This window comes from Colias croceus, chromosome 8 (assembly GCF_905220415.1).
Source record: "Colias croceus chromosome 8, ilColCroc2.1".
Lineage (NCBI taxonomy): Eukaryota > Metazoa > Arthropoda > Insecta > Lepidoptera > Pieridae > Colias > Colias croceus.
In genome coordinates, this window is record NC_059544.1 from 4,431,528 (window position 1) to 4,456,977 (window position 25,450).

The following is a 25,450-nucleotide window of genomic DNA, read 5'->3' on the forward strand; positions in this document are numbered from 1 at the left end:
ATTTCTGGAATTTGTTGATGTTAGTAAACTGTCCCAATTCAACTGTGTAAAAAATATTTCTGGTCGAACTTTGGATCTTGTCCTTTCTTCCTTATCTTCATGCTCAGTAAGTGAACCCTTATTCACTTTGACATCCATTGACGTACTTCACCCTCCGCTTGACATTACACTTATATTTTTAAAGGAACTAAATCTACCTTACAACAAACACAACTTGAAACGTAATTTCTACAAAGCAAATTATAAGAAAATTATAGAGTACCTGAATAGTCTTAATTGGAGTGAAGTTCTTGGTGGGTCTAATGATGTTGATAGCATGGTTCAAATTCTATATGATTTGCTAAATGAGATCATAGCTAAGCATGTTCCAACCAGTAAAACCTCATCGACTCGTTATCCACCATGGTTTAATAAAGGAATGATACGTTCATTAAAAGAAAAGAATAAGTTGAGATTGCGTTACAAGATGTACAAAAATCCAATGGATGAAATTGAATTCAAATTAATAACAAAGAGATGTCAATTACTAGCAAAGGACTTATACAAAAAATATATGGACTCATTAGAATCTAATCTATCGAAGAATCCAAAGCTCTTATGGTCTTATATCAAGTTAAAGCGCGGTGGAACCAGTTCCTATCCCCTGACTATGAGCGATAGCGAGACTTCTTCATCAGATGCTACAACAATATGTAATCTTTTTGCTTCGTATTTTTTATCATCATACACAACTGCTCATGACAGTGTCTCTCGTGTTCCTTATCATCTAGATGCAATTGAAACTAATAGCCAATGCTTAATAATACCGTCACTTGATAGGGACTGCATTCTTAAAAAGTTACAGTCGCTGAATGTCGAAAAAGGTGCTGGTCCTGATGGGATTCCGCCTATTTTTATATCTACTTGTGCGACAGCCCTCGTTGACCCCCTGGTAATAATTTTTAATAAGTCGCTGAAGTCTGGAACTTTCCCAATTCAATGGAAGAAAGCTAAAGTCGTCCCCGTACATAAGTCCGAGAAGAAGGATATAGTCTCAAATTATAGGCCTATTTCAATTATCTCAACATTTGCGAAAGTCTTCGAGTCATTAATTTGTCCTTACATCCAACAACATTTCAAGCTCTATGTAAGTGATCACCAGCATGGTTTCATTCCATCAAGATCAACAACCACAAACTTGGTGACGTTTACAGAGTCTCTTATCCGAAATATTGACGCAAATAAACAATTTGACGTCATCTATACAGATTTTAGCAAAGCCTTTGATAGAATCTCTCATCCTATACTAGTCTATAAACTTTCTGCATATGGCATCACAGGGTCACTATTAAATTGGATCCAGTCTTATGTTACGAACCGCGAGTTCTTTGTCGTCATGAATGGGTACAGATCCAATAGTCACCACATTTCATCGGGTGCTCCCCAGGGTTCGCACTTAGCACCCGTCCTTTTCAACATCTATATCAACGACCTGCCCCGATGTTTTCAATTTTCTGAATGTTTTATGTATGCCGATGACTTAAAATTTGCTAGAGCTATTGATGAACCGAATGACATTGCGCTACTTCAGGACGATTTAAATAGGCTTACTCAATGGTGTTATCAAAACAAAATGCAACTAAATCCAAAAAAATGCTACCATGTAAGTTTTTCCCGTAAAAATTTAACCTTTCGATCGCAGTATCTAATTGGTAATGAACTAATTCAAAATGTTGACACAATCCGAGATTTGGGAGTAATTTTTGATAAGAAAGTAACCTTTGTACCTCATATTGATCATGTCATTAAGAAGTCATCCCGAATGTTAGGCTTCCTAATCCGAAACACTAAGGACTTTATCCGTGAGCGTACAAAAATTATGCTATACAATAGCTTAGTACGAAGTATTATGGAATACTGTAGTATCGTTTGGAGGCCGCACTTTGCCACTCACATGTTGAGATTGGAAAGGGTCCAGAAACGTTTTTTATGGCACTTAGCTTTTTTTAAAGGGAAAGCTAAGCAGCTGTCCTCTTATAAGGAGCGTCTCGGCTTTTTCGGAATGATCTCTCTATCGACCCGCTATAATGTCAGCGATGTGTTGTTTCTCTTTAAAATTCTTAGAAATAAAATTAACTGTCCAGGCATATTGCATCTGATAAATTTTCGCGTTCCATCCAAGTACCCACGTAAATGTATTACTCCGTTGTGTCCGCCACTACGAAGAACGGTTCTAGGGGCAAATTCCCCCATCGGCAAATTAACTAAATCTCTAAACGAATACAGTGATCTAATAGATATAAATGCAGACAGTGTGGTTAAGTTTTATAATGCTTCTCTCAAATATTTCAAGGAAAAATAATTGTACCAAATAATGTATTTATTTAACTGTAGCTTTTTTATTGTTATTGTTATTTTAATTTTTTTTTTCTTTAATTTTAATATTGTAATGTAATTAATTGAATGACGATTTTATCTTAATATTAATATGAATGTTTAAATTATTTATAAATGGATATTTTTCTTATGTTTGTCCAAACTATATTTTTGTGTAGATATTATAAAAAAAAATTGAATTTTTGTGTTGGTTTTTTTTAAGCTTTTTAATATTATATTTGAAAATTGTAAATTAAATTCCGATTTTATCTTAACTTGAATATTTACATTGTTTAAATAGATATTTTGTCTGTCGAACTTTATATCTTTATGTCGATATTATATTATATTATTAATATTATAAAAAATGAATTTTTATGTTGGTTTTTAACTTTTTATGTACTTTAATTTAATATTTTAAAATTGTAATTTTTGTATGCCGATTTTATTTTAATATGACTTACATTAGTTTTTAAATAGATATTCTGTTGATAATTTGTTAAACGTTATCTTGTGTATTTATCAGTTTTTTTTTTTTTAATGTTCATAAGTCATAACCGTTTTCAAAAGCATGTAGTGTTAGCCTGTAAGTAATTGTTACACTAGATACGTTAAATTGTATTTTTCCTTTTATGCCATATATAGTGTAAACAATTGTTGGCTATCCTTGGTAAATAAATAATAAAATAAAATGTAGTATGTAAGTATAGCAAATAATAGCTACTTTCTACATGTTTATTTATTGATGTGGTTTAATTAGAACAACCATAAAACAATTCATATTATCGCTTCAACTAATAGGGATAAGGATATGAAAATAAAATGAACTAGTAAATATAAAACAATTTAATAAAAAAAGGTGTATATAATTGGCATTAAAAGTGGAACGTTATGTTTTTTCGGCAATTTACAGCAGTGGTTTCTTTGGCAGGTTGATGGTCACGGTCTTGTTTTCCAAGTATTGTTGAATACCGTCTTCTCCCCTGTAAATAAAAAATATTATTATAAAAATATTCAATATAAAAACATATAGTTACTTAAATTGTTTATACAATTATAGAATAGCATACAATTTATATTTTGCAATAGGTATTATAAATATAGGTAAGTATATTATATAATAAAAAATTACAGTCCTTTTGAGACTTAAAAAATTTCTTTAATAAATAATATTTTACGATATTTTATATGCGAATGAAATTTTGTCAAAATTCTTCAAAATGTGTTATTAATTATTATTATGCATTAGGTATGCGGCCTAATGCATAATAATTAATAACACATTTTGAAGAAACCTAAGAAGAAAAAAAGGTTACGTTTTAACGCAAATCGCGCTCTTTAAAACAAGGTTTATAATGCTAACAAATAATAATTATTATTTAAAAACTCACATTTCGCGGCCAATACCGGACTCCCTGAATCCTCCGAAGGGTGTCTGGACAGCTACATGCTCGTACGTGTTGACCCTGAAAGTGAAATAAAAATAAATATACCATTTTATCCGACTTCGTTGCTGTAGTAACTTATGGTAAAAATATATCTAATAACATTTCATTACATGATGATTAAGGGTATTGTAAACTTAGTGACTGATGATGTTATATTTCAAGGCCTTGGCCAACTTATTATTAAGAGAGACCTGGGAAACCGGTTCATATACCGCTCCGATCATTATTTTGTATTCAGGAAGGGTTTATTAACTGAGAGAAGAAATAAACATCGGTGTACCTATATGTAGGTATACTAATCGAACCAAGAATAGGATCGATTCTGTGACGTCATTACATAGGTTAATAAAACGAATTAATATAGTTATATTAGTAATTATTAGGTAGGTACCATATTAATACAATTTAATTTATGAAATGCAAAGGATTAAGTAAATCGTAATCAACTAACATTTGACATGTTATTACATGGACCTAAGACATGGACATATATATTAAATCATCGACGTCCCTCTTTTTATTTGAATCGAATATGGGCCCAATAGTGAATAGGCCCTTTTCACAATGGACAGCGCTGGACGAGTATAGCCAATCATGAAAGTGTAAACTGTAGAGGCCCTAAATGTTGATGATCAGCCGTCATTGTAGATGTTTATTAATAATTGCCGTAATGGCGGCAAGTATAGGCAATCACCAACAATATACAACGCTGCCCATTGTGTTGTGCCCATTGGATGAATTAATGCAATATACATACCAAACGGTGCCAGCACGAACATGCTTCGCGAATGCTAGAGCTGTGGTGACGTCATTGGTGACCACGCCAGCTCCAAGACCATAGTTGGAGTCGTTAGCACGGTCCACGACTTCTTCGAATGTCTCGAACTTCAAGATGCTCTGGACTGGTCCGAAGATCTAAAAAATGTTTTGTTTATTGCCTCCATTGTTTATATTTTTTAGTGACAAAGCATTGAACACAATAATAATTTACCTATAAATTTATACATTTTACATGCGGGTATGTTATTTTTTCTATTGTTTATAACATAATTTCTCTTAAGTCTGTTGACTTTATTACCATCACCAGACTCTTTATTAAATTATCGGGCAAAATATCCTTGAGACTATAATAGCTACTTCACAGACTTGAATTGATAAACGTCGCACACATAATTACTAGCAGTCATGTCACAAAATACTTTAATACGCATTATATGACTCCGCATATTTAGATAGTTATTTACTTAAGTATATAGTTACAGTTGATTTGTTACCTACTCCAAATTATATGTTATTATGTCTCTCTCCATAATACACGGGTATCGCCGTAAGGATGATACCCGGTCCTTTGGAAGGCTTACGTGGGGACACAGGTCCAACACGCAGAGGCCCTTTAGAGAATTTAATGTGTTGTGGGACACCAGCCGCAGCCTGCCCATGGCTGCACTATAGAGATACAGCCCTGGGCAGTCCGCGGCCAATGTAGGACTATTGCAGAAAAATGGAAATGAATAAAACTGGGTTATGGAAGGGGGTGTTAGATGGACTGGTATATTGGGTCTATGGGGGCTATGGACGTCTGCCTTTTCAATATTAAAAATTGAAAATTATGGCAGACGGTGACTCGCCAGTTCGGTCGATGGGCTCCCAAAAAGGTTACCGATAATGGCAACAAGGGGGCAACATCAGCTGAACGGCTAGGGGTGTAGAGAGGTGCGGCACCGGTTTCACCATCGCGAGCCCACGGGCCCGGAGCGGGTTTCCCCGCTATTACGCCATTAGACACTTCCACCCCCGAGCATATAGCTCTAGCGGCTCCACTCTGGACGGCCAACAAAGGCAAGCCAGAGGTGGGGGATCCTGAACCTCGTCATTGTTCACTCCGAACTGCCACAGGGACAGCCCAGAGGTGAGGACAGGGACCTCCCCCGGGAGCGCTCGGTTCCCGCGGGGTCGCTACTCCCCAACACCTCGCCACAAGGTGCCCTGCGGGGTGACTGACTGCACGGTTGGGATATCTATTGTAGATATGCCAACCGGGGGCGATGGGGTCGTCACATCCCTACGCCTATATGTTATTATTATTATTACCTCTTCCCGCGCAATTTTCATGTCGTCCTTGACGTCAACAAATACGGTAGGTTGGATGAAATATCCAACGTTGCCATGGCGACTGCCGCCAGCCACGCAGCGAGCACCCTCTTTCTTACCAGCATCAATGTAGCCGAGAACTTTGTTGAACATTTCAGTGTCGATCTGTAAAAGTAGTTAGGAGTAACATGAATAAAATAATATTATTGATATAAATGATAGTTTCGTGAAAAATTTTGGAGGACATCAGTATCCTACATCTTTGACGGAATATTTATTTTTCTGTTCTATAAGGAGGGATTATCTCAAATTCACATTCATCTGCAATTACAATATGGATTTTCTTTCAATTAAATTATTATTTAAAGTATTATTTCTTCCATCCATATAGAGAGGTGTGTCATTTCATTATTCACTCAATCCGGTTTACGAACGTAGTACAAAGATTCGATTACTGACCTGGGGGCCTTGCTGAACATTCTCAAAGGGGTTTCCAACGGTCCTGCTCTTGGCGATTTCAGCCGCTTTGGCGACAAACTTGTCGTAAATTCCAGACTGAACGTAAGTCCTGGTTCCCGCAACGCAGCATTGGCCGGCATTCGCGAAAGCCGCTCTGTGGGCAATGTGTGCGGCTTTTTCCACTGAAATATTAGAAAACTTGTTAAAATAATCTCATATATATAAAAAAGAACACAGTTAAGGAAACTTGGAATCTGAGCTCAATATTTTGGATTATGTTAGGTATTTTGAAAATTGTTTAATAATTACATTAATTATCCTACTCAGTTCAATATAATGGAACAGAGAATTTATGAGGAAAAAAATACATATTAGTTTCCTGTACCTAATAAGGATTCACACTTCTACGAAGTTTACTAGTAGTCTATTTATTTAGATGACTGAGCAATTTAAAAGCGCTTTTTCATATTTTTTATATTTATAATATGATGCAATATGTATTGTGTAAATATATGATGTAATTTGGACTTCTTTTGTATAAAATTTTGTTTTTTCGGTTTTATAAATAAATTCTTTTGCATACCATCAGCGTCATTGAAAATAACCAAGGGGCTCTTTCCACCAAGCTCCAGTGTGACTCTCTTCAAATTGACTGCTGAAGCTCCCTGCATTATGATTTTGCCCACCTAATATAAATAAACTTATTAAAATATAGTTCGGTACATTTTCAGCATACATATTATGTATAATTCGGTAAATATATAATAGGGTTTTCAAAATCAACCACTTTATATAATTTTTACTTTCGAAATTCGATAAAATATTTTAAATTTTAAAAATTAATGATGTTGTCCTCGAATTAATTACCTAGTTAACGAGTTTAGATATAGGTCAATAATGTAGCTCTACAATTTGTTTTTAATTCAAAATGATATTTTAAACGTTTATTTTCCGTAAGTTTTCCGTAATTTTATTATACAATAGAATTCAACATACTTAGCATATTTTTGTCTCAAATTAAAATGTTTACAGAAAACAAATTAAATATTATTTTAGTCATAGTGTTCTTGTATAGGTACCTAGTGGTTTGGTTGCATAACATTAAAATTAAAGATAATGGGTAATCAATGCAAGTATATACAATAGCTTCACCGTCTGTCCCATTTAGATTAGATATCATTGTTAATTAAGTTCAAGATTCTTAATACATTAACGCTATTGATTCTGGCTACTAGGTACTTTTTGTTTCTATCCACTACAAACGGACATTTTAACATTCATAAATCTTCGTAACAAACATAACACCCATATAGATTAAAGATCTAGATTAACTTAAAAATACCAATCTCGTTATAATTTAAATACAAATATTAGCGATGAAATTAAAACATTTAGTCCTGCTATCTAGTCTTCTTCTAATCTATCCACTCCTATTATCTAATCTTATCTATGAAAAGATGCAGCTGAAAATGTTAAGATATATTTTTTTTTAGATATCTGTCTGCAGATAATTATCTCCTTTTTAAAGTTACCGTAATTTCCATAGTCGGTAATAATTAGTTCTGCCATTCGAAAGATGCATAATCTTCAGATCTTTCTTGTATAAGAACTACGCGAATGAATAGCGTTACCAATCTAGTTATTTACAAACGTGTAAGTATGCAAAATAGAAAATAATAACCTCGGTGGATCCAGTGAACGCCATCTTATCGACGTGAGGGTGGTTAGTCAAAGCAGCACCGGCGGTGGGTCCGAAACCGTTAATGACGTTCACAACTCCTGGCGGGAAACCGGCTTCCTTGACCAGGGCGGCCATTGCTAGCGCGGTAAGGGGTGTCTGCTCCGCGGGCTTCACGATCACAGTGCATCCTGGGAATTTCAAGCGAATTATTAAGAACTGGGATACGTTTCAAATATCATAAAGCATATATCAGACGAAACAGAAGCTATTTAACAAATAACACGGTTTAACTCGGTTGAAGATAAAACATCTTTATTTTGCTTTAGATAAAAAATTATTGAATAATAACACGAAACAGCAGCATTGAGAAGACTTACCAGCAGCCAAAGCAGGTGCGATTTTCCAAACAAACATAGGAATGGGGTAGTTCCATGGGAGGATTTGTCCGCAAACGCCAACTGGTTCTTTCAAGGTCATGGACAAAACTTCACCATCTGTAAAGAGAATCGTATTCAATGCAGATGGTATAGAAATTATATCGGTAACAATGAGATGTTTCGTATTTCTGAGTATGTGATATGAAGTATTTAAAAGAAATAGTATACCTGCGGGAATAGTGTTTCCCAAGATCTTGTCAGCTTTACCAGCATAGTACCTCACGACTTGGGCTGCCCAGTATACCTCGCCGATCGCTTGTGCAACAGGTTTGCCGTTGTCTAGAGTTTCCAGCTCGCTCAAGTATTTAGCGTCCCTTTCCATCAAATCAGCCAGTTTGTTGAGGAGACGTCCTCTTTGGGAAGCATCCATGACGCGCCATTCTGAGTACCGATGGAAGGCTTTGACTGCTGCATCTACAGCTAAGTCTACGTCAGCCTATAAAAAGCCAAACATTTAAAATTAATCATGTCTCATAAAATAAAATTTGCCCATTTTTTATGTACCTTATTAATTGATACGGATAAAATATTTCTTTGACCATTCATCTAAAAAATATCGTTTTACCTTGTCTCCTTCAGCCACTTGCGTGATGACAGACTCATCTTGAGGGTTGAGAGTAGCAAAAGTTTTCTTGCTCACGGCATCCACGAATTCATTGTTGATGAACAACTGAAATTCAATTACAGTTCATAATATTATGAGTTTTCAGAAACACACTAAAAAGGAAAGAAGTCAATATGTGTTGAACAAAATCTAATCAAATAAAAGTTTGTTCAATATAGTCAGAAGATGCCAAAATAATCCTGCTAGTACTATACAATATAATGTATAGTGACTACTTAATAATTTCAATTACTTCTTTAGCTTATTATCATAAGTATCTGCAATTATTGTAGTTTCATTGTTAGAAATATTGCTTTCTGCTTTAATAAAATTATTTTCTTTAAAAGATAAGAAAAGAAAGATTCTATAATTGATATATCCAATGCATGATATTGATTATGTTATTATCAATATATATAATATTATCAATATATATAATGTTATCACACTGAAAAATAGTAGGTAACATTGCAGCGAAAATACTATTTATTATATATTCCACTTCTACTTTAAAAACATATATGTAAAGTAAAAATCATAAACGTAATGCGTTAACTAATGCGGTTTTATATTGTCACATTGTTTTAGCAATGAAATCGGAATAACAATTGTGATTGAAAAATAAACCCAACAATAGGTTGTTACTAGCGCGCCTCTCATATTGCTACAATTGACTAAATGGCCGGATGCTTCATTCCGAGTAATAATCAGTAATTGTTAGTTGTGACAATATGCGATCAAAATCGAATCATAGGTACTGTGTAAATTTTTAAGAGAATTTTCTAGAAATGAGACTTAAATATTCTGTAAGTAAATACATGATTTCATATTATCATGGAATTTATGATAACATAAATTGATCAAAATGTATGTTATTTTCATTAATTTTTCAGCTAGAGATAGGTATGAGGTATATCTGCTTGTTGTTTCAATGCTTCCAAAAAAAAAAACACCTACATAACATATTTCACTTGGAAATAAGTTTGTTAAACTTTGGCAATATACCAATAATGTTGCGTAGAATGAAAATAGACCTAATGGTATTAAATTAAGACTTATTTTAGCTTTTCTTCTGATACGGTATTTATACTGAACTTGACCATGAACGGATTTATCTTTGTAGCCGTTTATCGCTTCAGTTAGCGAATATTTCATATGTTTAAAATTTATTCAGATGTGAATTGGTTCTGTCTATTTAGTAAGTACTTTGTTTTAATCTTATCAAGGCTATTTAAAGATCTTCCGCTATCAATGTTTATCAGTACTTATGCGAAAACAAGATTTATCTAATTAAGAAATTCAAAGTAGCCCTATTTTTATGTTATATTATAATTTATTGAAAAACACATTGATTTCTAAATAAATTTAGTAGTTTTGGTTAGAAAATCTAAATCACAGATAATATAATACTGATCTAAATATAGAACAAGCGTTTCGTAATTTATATTCCGATCGTCTATATCACTGTACACTCTACTATGATGTGATATGTCATGTCTATCTGCTTAACCAATTTCGATTTTTAATATATTTTAATTTTCCACAGTTATTATGTCTTTCTTTGTATAGCTATGTTGTATAACAAGTAACAACAGTTATATTCAAAGTTGACGATGCATAACATTCCATATTATGTATAATTACTTTTTACTTTACGTTTATCATCTTTCAGAAAAATTGTAAGATACTTTTGAAATACATTTGTAATTTTTATTATAGTTATATTCATAAAATCGGGATGATACGAAATCCGTCCTTGACTGATCATTGATCAGTCTATAGGCGTAGGCGACAATGAAACCGGTTAAATGGTATAAATGCTTAAAAACAACGAAATAACAACAAAATAAAATGGAATATTGTGTTAAATTGGAACATAAATAGAGATGTATATTATGGATAAAATTATTTGATTATTTTTTCAAATTCCTACCGATAAGATTAATTCGCCGGCCGGCGTTTGTTACACAATAGTAAAAAAAAATCATTATTCTTTATTTTGTATAGATTTAAATAACGTTTTGGAATGTCGAATGATATAATTCACTTAAGTACTTACCTTAGTGTATTTAATATCAACTTTGGCCATATTTAGTCTGTCACACGTGTGTTCTCAACCGCGGTCAGTCACAATGTGTTGCGTTGTGTCCAAACACCAAACACCCAGAATAGAATATTTCTTAATACTGATAAAGAGCTATTGATAGTGGATAGCTTAACTTGTCCTACGACTTTTGCTCACACGTCTATCACTTTAATTATTATTTATTCTGTTTATACATATTTATACTATGCGTTGCGACCCTGGTGGTGGGAGTCACGATCCTCAGTAATGAGGGAATGACTGAAGAGAGAGAGATACTATGCGATAATGATTCTTCGTGATATCTTTTATTTGTTCTGCTTGGTTCGTGGATTTCAGTCTGCTTATGCTCAGATATGAAAATTAAAGAATTTTTTAAAGATATGCTGTTTATGATTTATTTGGTAAAACTTTAGAAAAACCTATGTTGAAGATAGAATGCGAAATATCGAGTGGGTGTATATAAATTTTCATTTGGTGCACAAGTATAGGATTTCTTAGTTGTTAACACGCTAACCACGGTAGAGATATTCAATATAGAGGACATACTTTATCTTAAGAAAGATAATCATTGTTTCGGTATAGATAATTATTATTGTTATGGTACTGAACGTATTGTACTAACTGAATAATGGTTTATGGTTTATAGAACTATAATAGGAAGAATAATAAGGTCCATTATGTTTATTATCATAACAAGCAATCGATTTTTTAGATAGAAGTTAAACATAAAACTAGCTTTTAATTGGAGCTATTTGCCATACCTAATTTTTTGTTTCCGAATAGGTATCTTGGTTTCAAAAGATTCATATAACCGAAGGAGTCGTATGAAAAAGGTAGCAAAAAATGGAACAAGATCTCGATTTCAGTTAGTTTTTACTCTGTTATATCTTTGGGACTTATTCGAAGTATTTTACAATTCTATTTTTTAAAATACGCAATAATAAATAAATACAATAAGTAAATAGAAAATACATTGAAATGGAGATTGCAGTAAATGTGAGGTGATCTTTCCTTTATTGATATTAGTTCATTATTCAGTTATTTTAAAATAGATTTTTCATTGTTCTATATTTCTAAATTTTATCATTTGAATTTGGATTATTTCTGTTCAATTTTTATTGCTTATTTATAGAAAGTATAAAACCTTTCATAGCTCATATTTCCAACTATATCTCATAAAGTTTGATTTCTAATAAAAGTAAGGAGTCGGTAAAATCAATATCAAATACACGTTTGAATCCAATGTGTTCAGGTGGAATTTAATGATAGTTACAATAATAACAATTCATAATCAATTCAATTGTTTTCATAATAATTTTGCAATTCATTTTATATCTGAATTTACTCAATTGTTTCGTTTAAGGCACAAAATAAGAAATATTATATCTATGGGTCAGTCTTCCTCACCATTTCTGTCCTTTTCTGATAATTCCTTAATTTTATTTTTATTCCCGTCGTCCATCCTTTATCCCTTATCTTTTAAAAGCCGACCACTGAAAACACATTTGCAGTGGCCCTACTTCTGCAAATGATCCTGGTTCTAGTGAGCTACCAGCTCAGTTGCCCAACCGTTCATCAAAAATTGCTTCGACTGACATATTAGTGAACAACATCACATCATAAAAGTGGCTATATTGTTGCAGGATTAGATCCAGCCCGTCCTCTAGTATCAGAGTATGGTTCTAGATTGTTCCGACTGAGTCGAGATGATGCTCACATAGTTCAGGTGATACATACGAATGCGGGTTTCCTGGGTGAGTCTGGCCAAGTGGGGCATGTTGACTTCTGTGTCAATGGCGGCCGATTACAACCGGGTTGCAGCGGGCATTTCATGCGTAAGTAGAAACTTAATTTTACCTACGTATTTCTTACTATTTTTTTCTTAATAATTTATATGTCTGTGTGCTACGTTTTTACATCTAAACCATCATTATGATATAGATACGGACTAGACCTTTAGAGAGGACACATTCGCTTCTTTGAGTCAAAACCTGAATAAGTTAATTAGGAAATGGAGTTAAGTATATTCTATGGGAAATGCTTGAGAGCTCGAGTGCGGAGCGTAGAGTTACAGACTACTAAATAGTGTGGCGTAACTTCGGGTGCAAATCAAGTTTAGTTATGATATCTTAAAATAGAACATGTTAATTGTTCTGACGAAATGCAAACATAATTGTACACACCATATTTACAAATATATTTGAACAAATTGAGTTTTAATATTTTGGGAAGGTCGATTTCGATTATTTATATTTTAAATTTAGATCATTCAAGACAATGGGTAGGGTACCAAAGACTTTATTATCTATAAAAGGAGTGTGCTTAGGTATTTAATTTTATTTATGAGTATAATAGTGTGTCTGTTCTTAAAATAAATTGTTATACATTAAGATAAAAACTACTTCTATCTATGAATACAAGTCGTTTAACATAGATGTTATCTTAAAAATGGTACTCCAACAAACTATTGACATTCATAAGGTATTGAAAATTGTTTACTAAAATTGTTTATTATAAGTGGGAGCGTTATTGATAATAAATTCATTATGTTAAACGTGTTAACAAACAAAATATTCTTATTGATATATCCAGCATAATTTGTTTACCATTTAGAAAAAAAAAGAGTGTGTGTACTTATGTACACGCATTAGAACTTATACTTCTTTGGCGTATGGAAAAAATACTAGAATATACAACTTGAACATAGTTTTCAATTTTCATACCACCTAGAACTAACTTCATGCTGTTAAATTTAGGTGCCGGTGTGCGCGCGCATCGTAAAAATTCACTCTCATCATTTTTCTCCATCGCGCCAAAAGAAGTATAACTTCAAAAAAATTAATAATGACAAAATAATGAAGCTTTTGGAACTCAAATTCAACATATTATCAATGAATGCCTATGTTCGAAAGCTCTCTTTGGAGGCTTGATTTCTAGCACTAAGATTATGTGACGTTAGCAAAAAGATAACTCAATAATTAGGTAATTCTATTAAATTCGATATAATCTTATCGGCTCGTTTTGACTGTACTAGCTCAATGATTAACGTTATTTCCATAAATAAATATGAACATTCATTGCTGTAACATTATCACCATTATAATAAACTTTTTCATAAATGGTTTTCATAACTCACACAATCATCCTGATAATTTTACACTGCTATATATCCTGCTGTATCATTTCAGCAATGTCATGCGTTATTGTGATAACTGCTGAAGATGATTTTTGTGAACATTTATCATTAATGAACCATTTTTTCAAAGTATTTTTAAGTCCGTGAAAGCTGGTTTTTTCAGTTTTTACCCTACGTCATTTTCCATCTACTATTCTTGTACGATCGACTTCTTTCTCGAACATTCCATTTATCTAAATAATTTCCAGTTTTATTACATATTATTGCATAATATTTTTACTTCTATCTGCGATAATAATGCTCGTGAGAGAACACTGATAGTGGCCCATGACGTGCACTGGAAAAAAATATGGGCTGATCAGGATGATGATAGATTTTAAGACAATAATTTTTATTGGGTTAAATAATATTTATTTTAAGGTGTTAGACGATGTAGTCACTTCATGAGTGCCTGCTACTTCGCTGCCAGCATTCGCCGTCGTATGCGAATAGTCGGCATGCCCTGCGACTCCATCTGTCCGAAGCAAGACCTTGCAGTTGTGGTCAGGGATGGAAAGCCGTTGGCCATTGGGACCGATGTACCGGAAAGGTAAATTTGTGTTCTTTCTCGAATGTTCTAGAAGGTTCTAGAAGGTTAGCTATCTGTTTTACTCTTAAAACAGAAGAGTGTATCAAAGTACACATACCCTCTGGTATGTGTACTTTGGCACACTCTTCTCTGTTAATGACGTGATGGAGGTGTTATATCCTTTTTACTGTCCTACCATACTGGATATTAATCTTGGCAGGAAAAATAATTTTATTTGACAATTACTGAGTTGCTGGCCACTAAGCATCAACGGTTGTTATTATTGTGTAGAATTATTCAGTTGTATATATATCGCATAGCGTTAGGTACACTTCACAGAGCTATTATTTTGTAAAGCTCTTAAATACGACGGCAATAAGTATGAGGATGTACTTATGTACCACTTTAAAACCCAGATCACGTATTGCTAGTCATTGCACTTGTACTATATAACATTTCAAGGATTTTCGGTTGTGATTACAGTCACTATTTATACCTAATTTAAATCTGGCTAGCCCTATTTTGCTTCATTGGAAGTAGAGATATATAATTGACTTTATTACATACTTACATGCATCACTTCGTATACCTACGATATAATGAATTTGTATGGTGCTTTGAGCTGTATGATTTTGACAATTGAACAGTATTTTCATATAATACGATTATTAATATAACAATCCACCCAATAACATAAAATCCAAATTACTGGACCGGTTAGGCTAAAATCTAGACAGCTACTATGATGAAGGCATCCGCTAAGAAAGGGTTTCGATAAATTGTAGGTTCCTGAAAATTGTAGTGTTATGTAGATATTGCATTGCATAAAAATATAAAACCTGCATTCAAGGGAATAAAATAAGGGAGGCAAGTTTGTATCAAGAAAGTTTATTTTGACCACCGGGCTAAGCTGCGACCAACATATTTTTGTATGTTATAAGTTATAACATATTTTTGGCAAAATTGTAAACAGATAATAATATTATGTGTCTTATATGGTCTTATGTATGTCATTTTTCACAGTTTATTTTAATAATAACTGGATCGATTATTTATACAACTGTTTTAAAATATGTTGGTATGTTTAATTGTTTAGCATTATATCGATTTTATATTTTAACACTTTAATTGCATAATAAAATGTATTTTTCATTAATTTCTTTTGTTTACAGTTCGAGAGGAATGTACTGCGTGAATGTGGAAAACCATGAGCCTTGTCCATTTGATTAACTTTTATAAACAATTTGTTACTTATGAATTTACTGTTGTAGAAGAAAAGAAAATCACTATATTATTGATTTGTAAAATTGGTCGTAAATATTTATTATTTTTTGTTAATAAGTAAGCAGTTGTACAGGCTAAAGTTTTTTTTATGTAAATTAATAGAACTCATAGCAAAACCCAAATACCTTTTTAAGTTATTTATTAACAAATAGTACAGTAAGCCCAAAATATTAATGGTAATAAAAACATTAAAACAGGGTTATCTTATTCTTACTTGATTTTTAAGTAAATTACAAAGAAGCATAATTTATTGTAGTATTTAGTAGAATTAGTAATATTTGGTATTTTTATCTGGAAAACATAATTTATACCATAAGATTGTGATACTCTTTTATCAATTATCTCAATTTCATTTTTAATACGTAGTTCTGCATGTAGTGTGTAATGAGCAGTACAAATTCAGTGCAGTGTAAAGTGTTCATATGATTTTTCAGTACATATTTAGTTAGTGGCAAATATGTCGTATTGACCTTTCTGAAGATCCTGTTAAAATCTCTTTGGGGATGGAGTGGGAAGAGCGGGTGGTCAGAACATTGACAATTAGTATTGAATGATTTTTAATACCAATCGCGTATTGGCTGATAAGAACCGTACCCGTACCCGTATTTTGTTATTATTTACCGATAACTATAAATAAATAAAAAGTTCTTGAACCTCAAATAGCATTAAAAAGATAATTGTAGTGAAAATAAACTTTATTAAGGTTTCAATATTGAAGTTTTATTTTTCTTTGGTTTGAATTCCACCTGAATGACCGTACAAGAGAAGTTGCATTCGTCATTGTAGAACATTGATTTAAATGTGAGGTTGCCGTATAAAAACATGCCTCCGTAGTATTTTTGAGCGACGTTTTCGATATTAATACTTAGATGATAAGTACCCTGTAATAAAATCATTAAATTAACTTCATAAGGCCTAGGGGATGTGAAGCGAGGAATTTGTTTTTAAAGAACCAATCCTGTCGCTTTATTTACCTCGCCTTGGTCAACACCGCTCTGGTGCAAACGATACTACCTAAATTGTTCTTTGCAAACACATCCCTCGCATGACATCCTCGATCATATCTATGGTGGAAAAGCACCCTTAGTAGGTATTATTATCTCATCAAGGAACAAAGGATGAGTATTCTATTATTATAATAAAAATATGATATGACTGGTGTATGATAAATAAAATAACTAACTTTAACAAAAACACACTGCTGTGTAACGTTCAGTATAGCTTGAAACAGTGGCTTCATGAAGAGATGGTCACAAGGATTCTTCATCTGAAGACGTATGAGTGGTTGTCCATTTATAGTGGCTACTACTTTTCCCTGAAAATATAATCAATTCATTCTAGGTATTATACATATATTTTACTAGCTGCCCTTCGCGGTTCCACCCGCGTGGGTACGATCCTGTTGATCTTAGCGTTATGTTATATAGCTTACTCGATTAAAACCCCTTCCAGATGACACAATTTAATCAGTCGATTTGATTGCCGATTAAATCGGGCCCAATTTGATCGTCTATCCACACGTACACTTTTAAATCGCCAATTTTAGTTCTGCTCCGTTGCCGTTACTGACTGGACTTTTATTTTGCAACATGCCTCTTAGTAAAAAACAAAAATTGGGGCTGATTTTGGCTGTAACTACAAATTTAGAAGAAAGAAAAAGAAAAAATGTGTACATGTACATGTACACGTAAAAAGTGAAACTTCTTTATGACCTTATTTTTCAAAAAATAATTTACTATGTATTTGTATAGGTATGCAACTTTACAGAAATACGTCTAATCACGCGTCGTAGGCTTGTCGTAAGGATAAGAAAAAGATGGTGGGTAACGAAAAAATGTTACACTAAATTTTTTTCCAACCCCGATAAAGAAGTTTCACATCAAAAAGGATATGGAGCAAAGAATGGTTGCTTAAAAGAAATCGCCTAAGTCAGGGATGGGGAAACTACGGCCCGCGGGCCATCTCCGGCCCGCGAAGGCTTGAAATCCGGCCCGCGACCATCAAACAAAAATCAAGAGAATATTTCGTATTGTTAGTAATTTCATTCTCATTGGCAATGGCCAGCTTGCATAGAACAATCAATTGTTTGGTCAAATGGGTCGTGGCATGTGCTGTGCATGTGCGGTCCGAACGTCGGACACCCCTCCCGCGCGCCCACCCTCGGATTCCCGTATCCACGCCGCCCGCGCCGCACCGCCGGCCGCCGCAGTCCCAGAGTACGCCGTATATTCTTAATTACGAAACTACAACAGTCGCCTAACAGACGGTGAGTGGTGACATTTTTAAATCCACAAGATAACATCTTACATGTTATCATGTTCTTTGTATGTAAATTCTGAAAACAGTTTGTTAATATAATAATATACAAGTAGCATAAATTTCATCACATTTTGTGTCTTAAAATGATTTAATTGTAAAATATGTTTGAGCGATGTAGTGATGTTGGTTTTGTTGTTTTGTTACAGCAGCAAAATGACGACCAAAAAACGGAAAGTTGATTCTGAGTGTCGAGTTTTTAAAGAAGAATGGTCATGGAAATATTTTTTCACAGAATTTAAAGACAAACCAGTTTGTCTCATTTGTAATGAAACAGTTGCAGTTTTTAAAGATTTTAATTTGTCTCGACACTTCTTAAAAAAACATGCAAATGCGAAATATTCGTCTATGACAGAGGCAGAGAGAAAGTCCTTTGTTGAAAGGCAAAAAGATAAGTTACGTGGACAGCAGAACATGTTCACGAAGCAATCTGATACTCAGAAAGCTGCAACACTGGCAAGTTATGTTGTAGCTTACAAAATCGCAAAAAGCAATAAAACTTTGTCGGATGGTGAGTTTGTAAAAGATTGCATGGTGGCTGTAAGCAACATTATTTGTCCAGAAAAAAGTAAAGAGTTTCAATCTTTAGCTTTATCACGGAGAACGATAACTGATCGAATTGACGCCATCGCTGCACAATTATCGTCACAGCTGGAACAGAACTGTAACGAATTTGAATACTTCTCTCTAACCATGGACGAGAGCACAGACGTGAGCGATACTGCCCAATTGCTGATTTTTATTCGAGGAATTGATTCAGAATTCAACATAACCGAAGAATTAGCATGCTTACAATCCTTGAAAGGAAAAACCACTGGAAAAAATATTTACGACTCTTGTTTTGAGGGTCTTTCAAAGTTTCACTTGCCTATGGACAAATTATGTAACATAACCACGGATGGAGCACCAAATATGATGGGTAGCAATTTGGGGTTTATGGGTATATTTTGCTCATGAGCAGTGGTGGCTCAGTGGTGAGACCTCGGACTTCGAATCGATAAGTCCGTGGTTCGAGACCAGACGAGCGCGCAGGAAATAAATTGATTTTTCAATTTATCTGCGCATGTTGTAACATCACCACTGCTCGAATGGTGAAGGAAAACATCGTGAGGAAACCGACATGTCGAAGAATTAAAAAGTTCGACGACATGTGTCATCCGCCAACCCGCACTTGGCCAGCGTGGTGGATTATGGCCTGTACCCTCATAGGAGGCCCGTGTCCCAGCAGTGGGAACGTATAAAATGGGCTGATGATGATGGGTATATTTTGCAAAGAAAACCCTAATAATAATGTATTATTTCTGCACTGTTTAATACACCAAGATGTGTTGTGTAAAGCAGCTATTGACATACAACCCGTTTTGAGTGTGGTTGTTAAACTTATCAACACAATACGTTCACGGGGTTTGATGCATCGACAATTCCAAGCATTTCTAAAATCCACCGAAAGCGAGTTTTCTGATCTCCTCTACCATACTAAAGTGAGATGGTTAAGCTGTGGCAATGCATTTGAGAGAGTGTGGAACTTAAGAAAGGAGATTCAAGACTTTCTGACGGTGCAAGGCAAATGGGACGACTTTAAGATCATGTCTGACGAAAATTGGCTTGCTGATTTCGCATTTTTCACAGATTTGCTGTCGCACTTAAACAAATTGAATACAAAGCTTCAGGGCAAGAATCAATTCTTAGATGAGCTTTGGGGACATTTAAAAGCCTTCAAATTGCAGCTTAAATTGTTTTGCTGTTGTATAGAGAAAAATGAACTTACCCATTTTCCCAATCTGAGCAGTATATCACCTGTCTCAAACGACAAATTAAAAAGGTTCGCTCAACAGCTAAAGAAACTGCACGAAGAATTTGAGAAGAGATTTCAAGATTTTATGACAATTGAGCCTTCACTAAATATTTTTTCGATGCCTTTTAATGTCAACATCGATGAAACACCCGCCAACCTCCAACTTGAACTAATTGAGATGCAATGCAATACCCATTTGAAGCAACTGTTTCTTAACACCAGCAAATTGGAATTTTATAAGTCCATACCTAGGACACAATACCCAAATATAGTTGCCCACGCCCAAAAAATAATGGCTATGTTTGGTACAAGCTATTTGTGCGAACAAACTTTTTCAATAATGAAATTAAGAAAAAATTGTCTTCGTAATAGGCTTTCGGATGACCACCTTTATTCACTACTAAAATGTTCAGCATCACAAATGGAGCCTGTTTATGATGAAATCATGCAAAAACAAAAACAGTTCCACATGTGACATGTCCCCACAAAGACCAGCGCTCCTCAACCTTCTACTTCGCAGCTAACTTAAAAGTTTAATTTAATTACAATTTCCAATTTCTTTTTTATTCCAATAATTATTTTGTTATATTGCACAATAAATTAGTGTTTCAAAAATACATATCAATATTTTTATTTCGGTGATTAACATAGCCAAAAATGAAACAACTTGGCCCGCCATATATTTCGTTAGTATTATATTGGCACGCCAAGGAAAAAGTTTCCCCATCCCTGGCCTAAGTCATATAAATATTGTTAGAGAACTGGACAGTGTCGATTTCACAAATTTTATGCGGATGGACCATGACACTTTTAATGAATTATTATCTCTAGTACCTAAGCCCATACATTACTAAACAAGACACTGTTATGAGAGAATTAGTCCTGAGGAGAGATTAATACTAACGCTTAAATATCTAGCATCAGGAAGAGATTACAAGTAAAAATTGGCCAATTAGCGTCCACACCACCCAATTTGATCGGACAATCCCAAGGCAATCGCAAATCGGCCGATCCCGACCACCCAATTACCTTGAATTTCATATTTCCGTCTAGACGACCCAATTTGATTGCCAATCTAGTCAAATTGGACGAAAAATTGTGTCGTCTGGAAGGGGTTTTATGGGCTATCTAACACCGAAATAATTTTTCATACGGGCCAGTAGTTCCTGAGATTAGCGAGTTCAAACAAACTCTTCAGCTTTATAATATTGTTATTTATTAGTAAAAATATTTATATTTTGTATTTTCGTAACAATAGGTAAAACGATATGTAACACCGTGCTCTTTGAATCGTAAACTGTGAATTTTTGGCGGGCAAAAAATGGTCTGATGTATTGACTATGGGTGATATACCTACTCGTTTTTTGCTACTTCATTCACCTTTACGTGTAGGTCACTTCTTAATTTAGGAAGTTATTAAAATATCATAAACATTACCTTTATATTTCGTTAAGATTAACACATTGTGAAAGCTACATGCTAAGGCTGCATGTAAAATTGTTTAAATTCTTCTTAGAAAAGGGCTGTTTATCCCGTAAAGACAATACTTTCAACAATAAAATTACTTAAACATAGTTGTTCTATTGCGTTTGCGTTTTATTTGTGTATATGATTCGGTATCCAACTGGTTATGGTTTTGAAGTGAAACTTCTTTATCGGGGTTGGAAAAAAATTTTGTGTAGCATTTTTTCGTTACGCGTGCCATTTTTCCGTTACGCGCCATCTTTTTAACCGACTTCAAAAAAAAGGAGGAGGTTATCAATTCGGCCGGTATATTTTTTTTTATGTATGTACACCGATTACTCCGAGGTTTCTGAACCGATTTACGTGATTCTTTTTTTGTTCGATGCGGTATGATGTCGAATTGGTCCCATAAAAATTTTATTCGGATAGGCCCAGTAGTTTTTATTTTATGAGCATTTTTGTCTGTAGGTATTTGTAAATTTTGCAAGTGCAAGTTTGAAGTCGGTTGTTTTTAACGCAGTTATCACTTGTTCTTATCCCTACCACGCGTGATTCGGTATTTCTGTAAAGTTGCATATGGTAAATTATTTTTGAAAAATAAGGTCATAAAGAAGTTTCACTTCTTACGTGAGTACACTTAGGTAGTACACGCACACATTTTTTTAAAATATGACTATAAAATATATAATATATTACCCGAGTAGGAATAACATCCTTCTTAATGACGATGTCGTACAACAAGTTGACTTCGTCAGTCGACATTTTAGCTGAGATAACGCAGCAGTCTTTACGTTTAGGACCTTTGCATAATTCGACCTCCTTAACGTGTAGTGAAAACTCTCCCTTAAAAAAAAAGGAAGATTTATTTGGATTCACGCACCGAGCTGCTATTAACCTTGCTATTAAGCCTATTAACTTAAAACCTAAATAGAAAATGAAATGTACTTAAGGATAATATCTGTGCCTCCAGTGAATAAGGGAGTAAGACGAGTTATTCCCTTTGGTTTTTATTGCACCATTGGATTCAGCTCGTCAAAATACACAACATATCAAAAGGTCATATCTCTAGCTGCATCCTAACCCAGTTTTTCGAATGACCCAAACGGTATAAGTAGGGTGTGATAAACGGTATAAGTTACCTTATCCATCATTTTAGGCAATCGCAAAGGAACTATTCGTCTCGAGTCAAAATAACCCACGAACACAAAGACATATGTGTAGTTATACTTTTTGAATAAAGACTTAATTCATTTTGTTCCATCCGTGCTAACACTATTTTAGTATAAACGCAGTTGTGTCATTTTTCTAACATGAGCATAAAGGAACAACTCTTACACCCGTATTCACAAACGTTACTGTGAGGTCTCATAGTAGGCATGGACGCATAGGGGTAGCAAAATCATTTCACAAACAATACTTAAGTGGTGAAGCGCACTATGCGCTCGTTAAAATGAACGCACAGCTAAGCAACTTCGTTAGCTACTTTAGACAACGCATAGTAGACCAAAAACAGGCCACGTGTACAAAACGTGTGAAGTTATATTTTTTTGTCGTCTTAATTTGTTGTTACTTTCAACCTCAAAAGTCAAAATGGATTATAGCAGTGAAGAAGAATTCGTAATTATATTAACGATAGGATATTTGAACAAAGGACAATAATAACAAGAAAAGTGGTACGGGACTTTCAAGATCCTTATTTGATTACTATAGTTCGGAAGAGTTTAGAAAACGTTATAGATTTTCGAAAGATGTTGTTTATATATATATGGCTGTGAGTTGAAGGCAACAGTCAAGTCCTCCCAAGCTTGCTTTTTTAATTCAATATTTTTTGAATTAGTTCGCTTGTCTTCAATAATGGGTCGGTCTCGTACTAGAGCCACGATTAGTTCCCTTTCCGACGTGGTGAATGGTATTTTCTTAGAACTGGAATACAATTATTATGTACTCATATTGTTTTATACGTCACTCAAAATTTTCTTTTAAGTTTTCCTTAGTTTGTCAGTCAATATGCCATATCAAACCAAGTTAAAATTACATACATAATAGCAAAGTAATAACATTACAATGTTTAAACTTAGGTAATTTGTGAAGATAGTAAAACAAAATTTCTCTGACCACATTGCGTCCGTAACGTTATTTTTTTTATTTCCAGTCACGTGGTGCTGCGACATTTTAAGTGTAAGCTTATCAAACGGTTCGAATTGATTGTCATTGTCATTTACTCCTGTCAAACTCTACCATGAACTTAGCAATACAAATGGACCAATCACATGTCGCCATTTTACGCAGTGCGTTTGCTTTGCCAAGCATTACTTAAGTTTTGTCTATGAATAGAAAGGCTCGATGAATGGAACGCACTGAGAAGTGTTACCCTTGGCACAGTGTTGATGCTTTACTTAGGGAAGTACTGTTTGTGAATACGGGTGTTAGTGTCATTGGTTCAAGTGACGACATGAGACAGTTTTGCATTAATGCCGTGTTACTATTGGTCTATTTGAATACTGCACGGAAACAACGGACACTATTCCTTTTTGCTTTATAATATTTTTCAATCTTTTTTTATTTATCAGTTAACTTGGGATACTAATAATATTTCTATGGAAATGAACTATTTTTTGCAATAGATATTAAAAATACAGTTTTAATTAACACATTAAGTGCTAATATTATACTCCTTGTTTATATAAATACAGAACGATAATTGAATCATCTAAAAAAAGCCAACAAAAATGTTAAACTTATAATATTTTCTTCTTATATTTGGGTAAGTTTTATAAAAAATAACTAGTTTTTAATCTTTTTTTTTATTTAATCTAACTACAATAATACTATAATTATAGACGCATAGAAAAAAAAAATTTATAACCAGTCTTGACAATTATGAATATTGTGTTCTCTCTCATATAGCGTTTTAGCCACTGTAATTTGCCTTTTTATAGGAAAAAAATCCGCAATATCGAAACTATTTTGGTCCTGCATTATCGTAAACATATTATTGATACTCTGGTACCATATATTTTGAAAAAATTTTGATATTGTCACGTAGAGTCTCTTCAAGTCATATTTGCATCCAAGGCACCTTCAAATCTGTGCTTAATTTTTTCATAAAATCTTTGCGGCTCATTGTTTTTTCTTTATTTATCTATATTATTTTGATATTATAAGATATAGAAATTGTTAAAATTCCATATCATGCCGTAAAATATTGCCACTGACCACCTATAACTTTCCCTGTAAGGTAACTGAACATACCTACAGGAATATGGTTTTCGAGCTTCTCTTATCTCTTAATAGTGCTTGTATTCTCAATGTATAACCACCATGACATATTCGGTTTTTCTCCAGACAACATCTTCAGCCACCCAATCCTCATTCGTCATTTACTAAAATTGAAGGTTTTTCGTCCTAGTGTTAAAGTTTTCTGGATCCTATTTTATACTCAATATATAGTATATAATACTATATCATGTAAAACGTGACTTGGAAAAAAAATATTCAAATAAATCAACACAAAATATTTTTTTTAAACAATCGTAAAAGTTACGAAAAGCCCAATTATACGTCAAAATGACGTACAACATCCTCTTTACTACAAAATGGCGGAATTTACCGGGATGAGCCAACTATGTACTGCTAGGTCTCGATGGCTAATGAGTTGTTTCTGGATTTCGAAGCGATTCGATGGTAAATATAGAAAAGACAAAGTTATTTCGCCGCGGTGTACAT

General features: G+C 33.8%; 3 protein-coding genes across 3 annotated transcripts in view; 1 reads left to right on the top strand and 2 right to left on the bottom strand.

Annotated features, from left to right (window-relative positions):
• The window catches only part of LOC123694113 (phospholipase A1-like), a 39,455-nt gene extending 22,632 nt beyond the window's left edge, over positions 1-16,823 (top strand). The window contains exons 6-8 of the mRNA XM_045639432.1: positions 12,805-12,996; positions 14,718-14,886; positions 16,038-16,823. Of these exons, the coding sequence (XP_045495388.1) occupies positions 12,805-12,996; positions 14,718-14,886; positions 16,038-16,095 (419 nt within the window). The 3' untranslated portion in view covers positions 16,096-16,823. The remainder of the gene's footprint in view (positions 1-12,804; positions 12,997-14,717; positions 14,887-16,037) is intronic.
• On the bottom strand, positions 3,187-11,338 carry LOC123694111 (aldehyde dehydrogenase X, mitochondrial-like). The gene is made up of 11 exons (XM_045639430.1): positions 11,135-11,338; positions 9,037-9,141; positions 8,640-8,907; positions 8,412-8,528; positions 8,035-8,222; positions 6,937-7,039; positions 6,354-6,535; positions 5,895-6,059; positions 4,561-4,718; positions 3,747-3,821; positions 3,187-3,338 (listed from the first exon to the last, which is right to left on the bottom strand). Exons 1-11 carry the CDS (start codon positions 11,162-11,164, stop codon positions 3,263-3,265), a joined length of 1,467 nt encoding a protein of 488 aa, XP_045495386.1. The 5' UTR covers positions 11,165-11,338; the 3' UTR covers positions 3,187-3,262.
• Positions 16,824-16,874: 51 nt separating the features above from the next.
• LOC123693680 lies at positions 16,875-23,895 on the bottom strand (the record flags this gene model as incomplete). Its single annotated transcript, XM_045638870.1, has 5 exons — positions 23,840-23,895; positions 23,512-23,647; positions 22,421-22,567; positions 17,333-17,464; positions 16,875-17,030 (listed from the first exon to the last, which is right to left on the bottom strand). Coding segments are annotated over exons 1-5 (627 nt in total), but the record flags the coding sequence as incomplete, so codon positions are not given.
• Between the last annotated feature and the right edge of the window lie 1,555 nt (positions 23,896-25,450).

What these genes read in the sequence shown, in the direction of transcription:
- LOC123694111 (XM_045639430.1), bottom strand. Translation starts at nt 11,164, where the DNA reads ATGGCCAAAGTTGATATTAAATACACTAAG. An exon ending in CGCACCTGCTTTGGCTGCTG is followed by an intron (nt 8,223 to 8,411) that starts GTAAGTCTTCTC and finishes TGAAATTCCCAG; the next exon opens with GATGCACTGTGATCGTGAAG. An exon ending in CGTTCACTGGATCCACCGAG is followed by an intron (nt 7,040 to 8,034) that starts GTTATTATTTTC and finishes TATTTATATTAG; the next exon opens with GTGGGCAAAATCATAATGCA.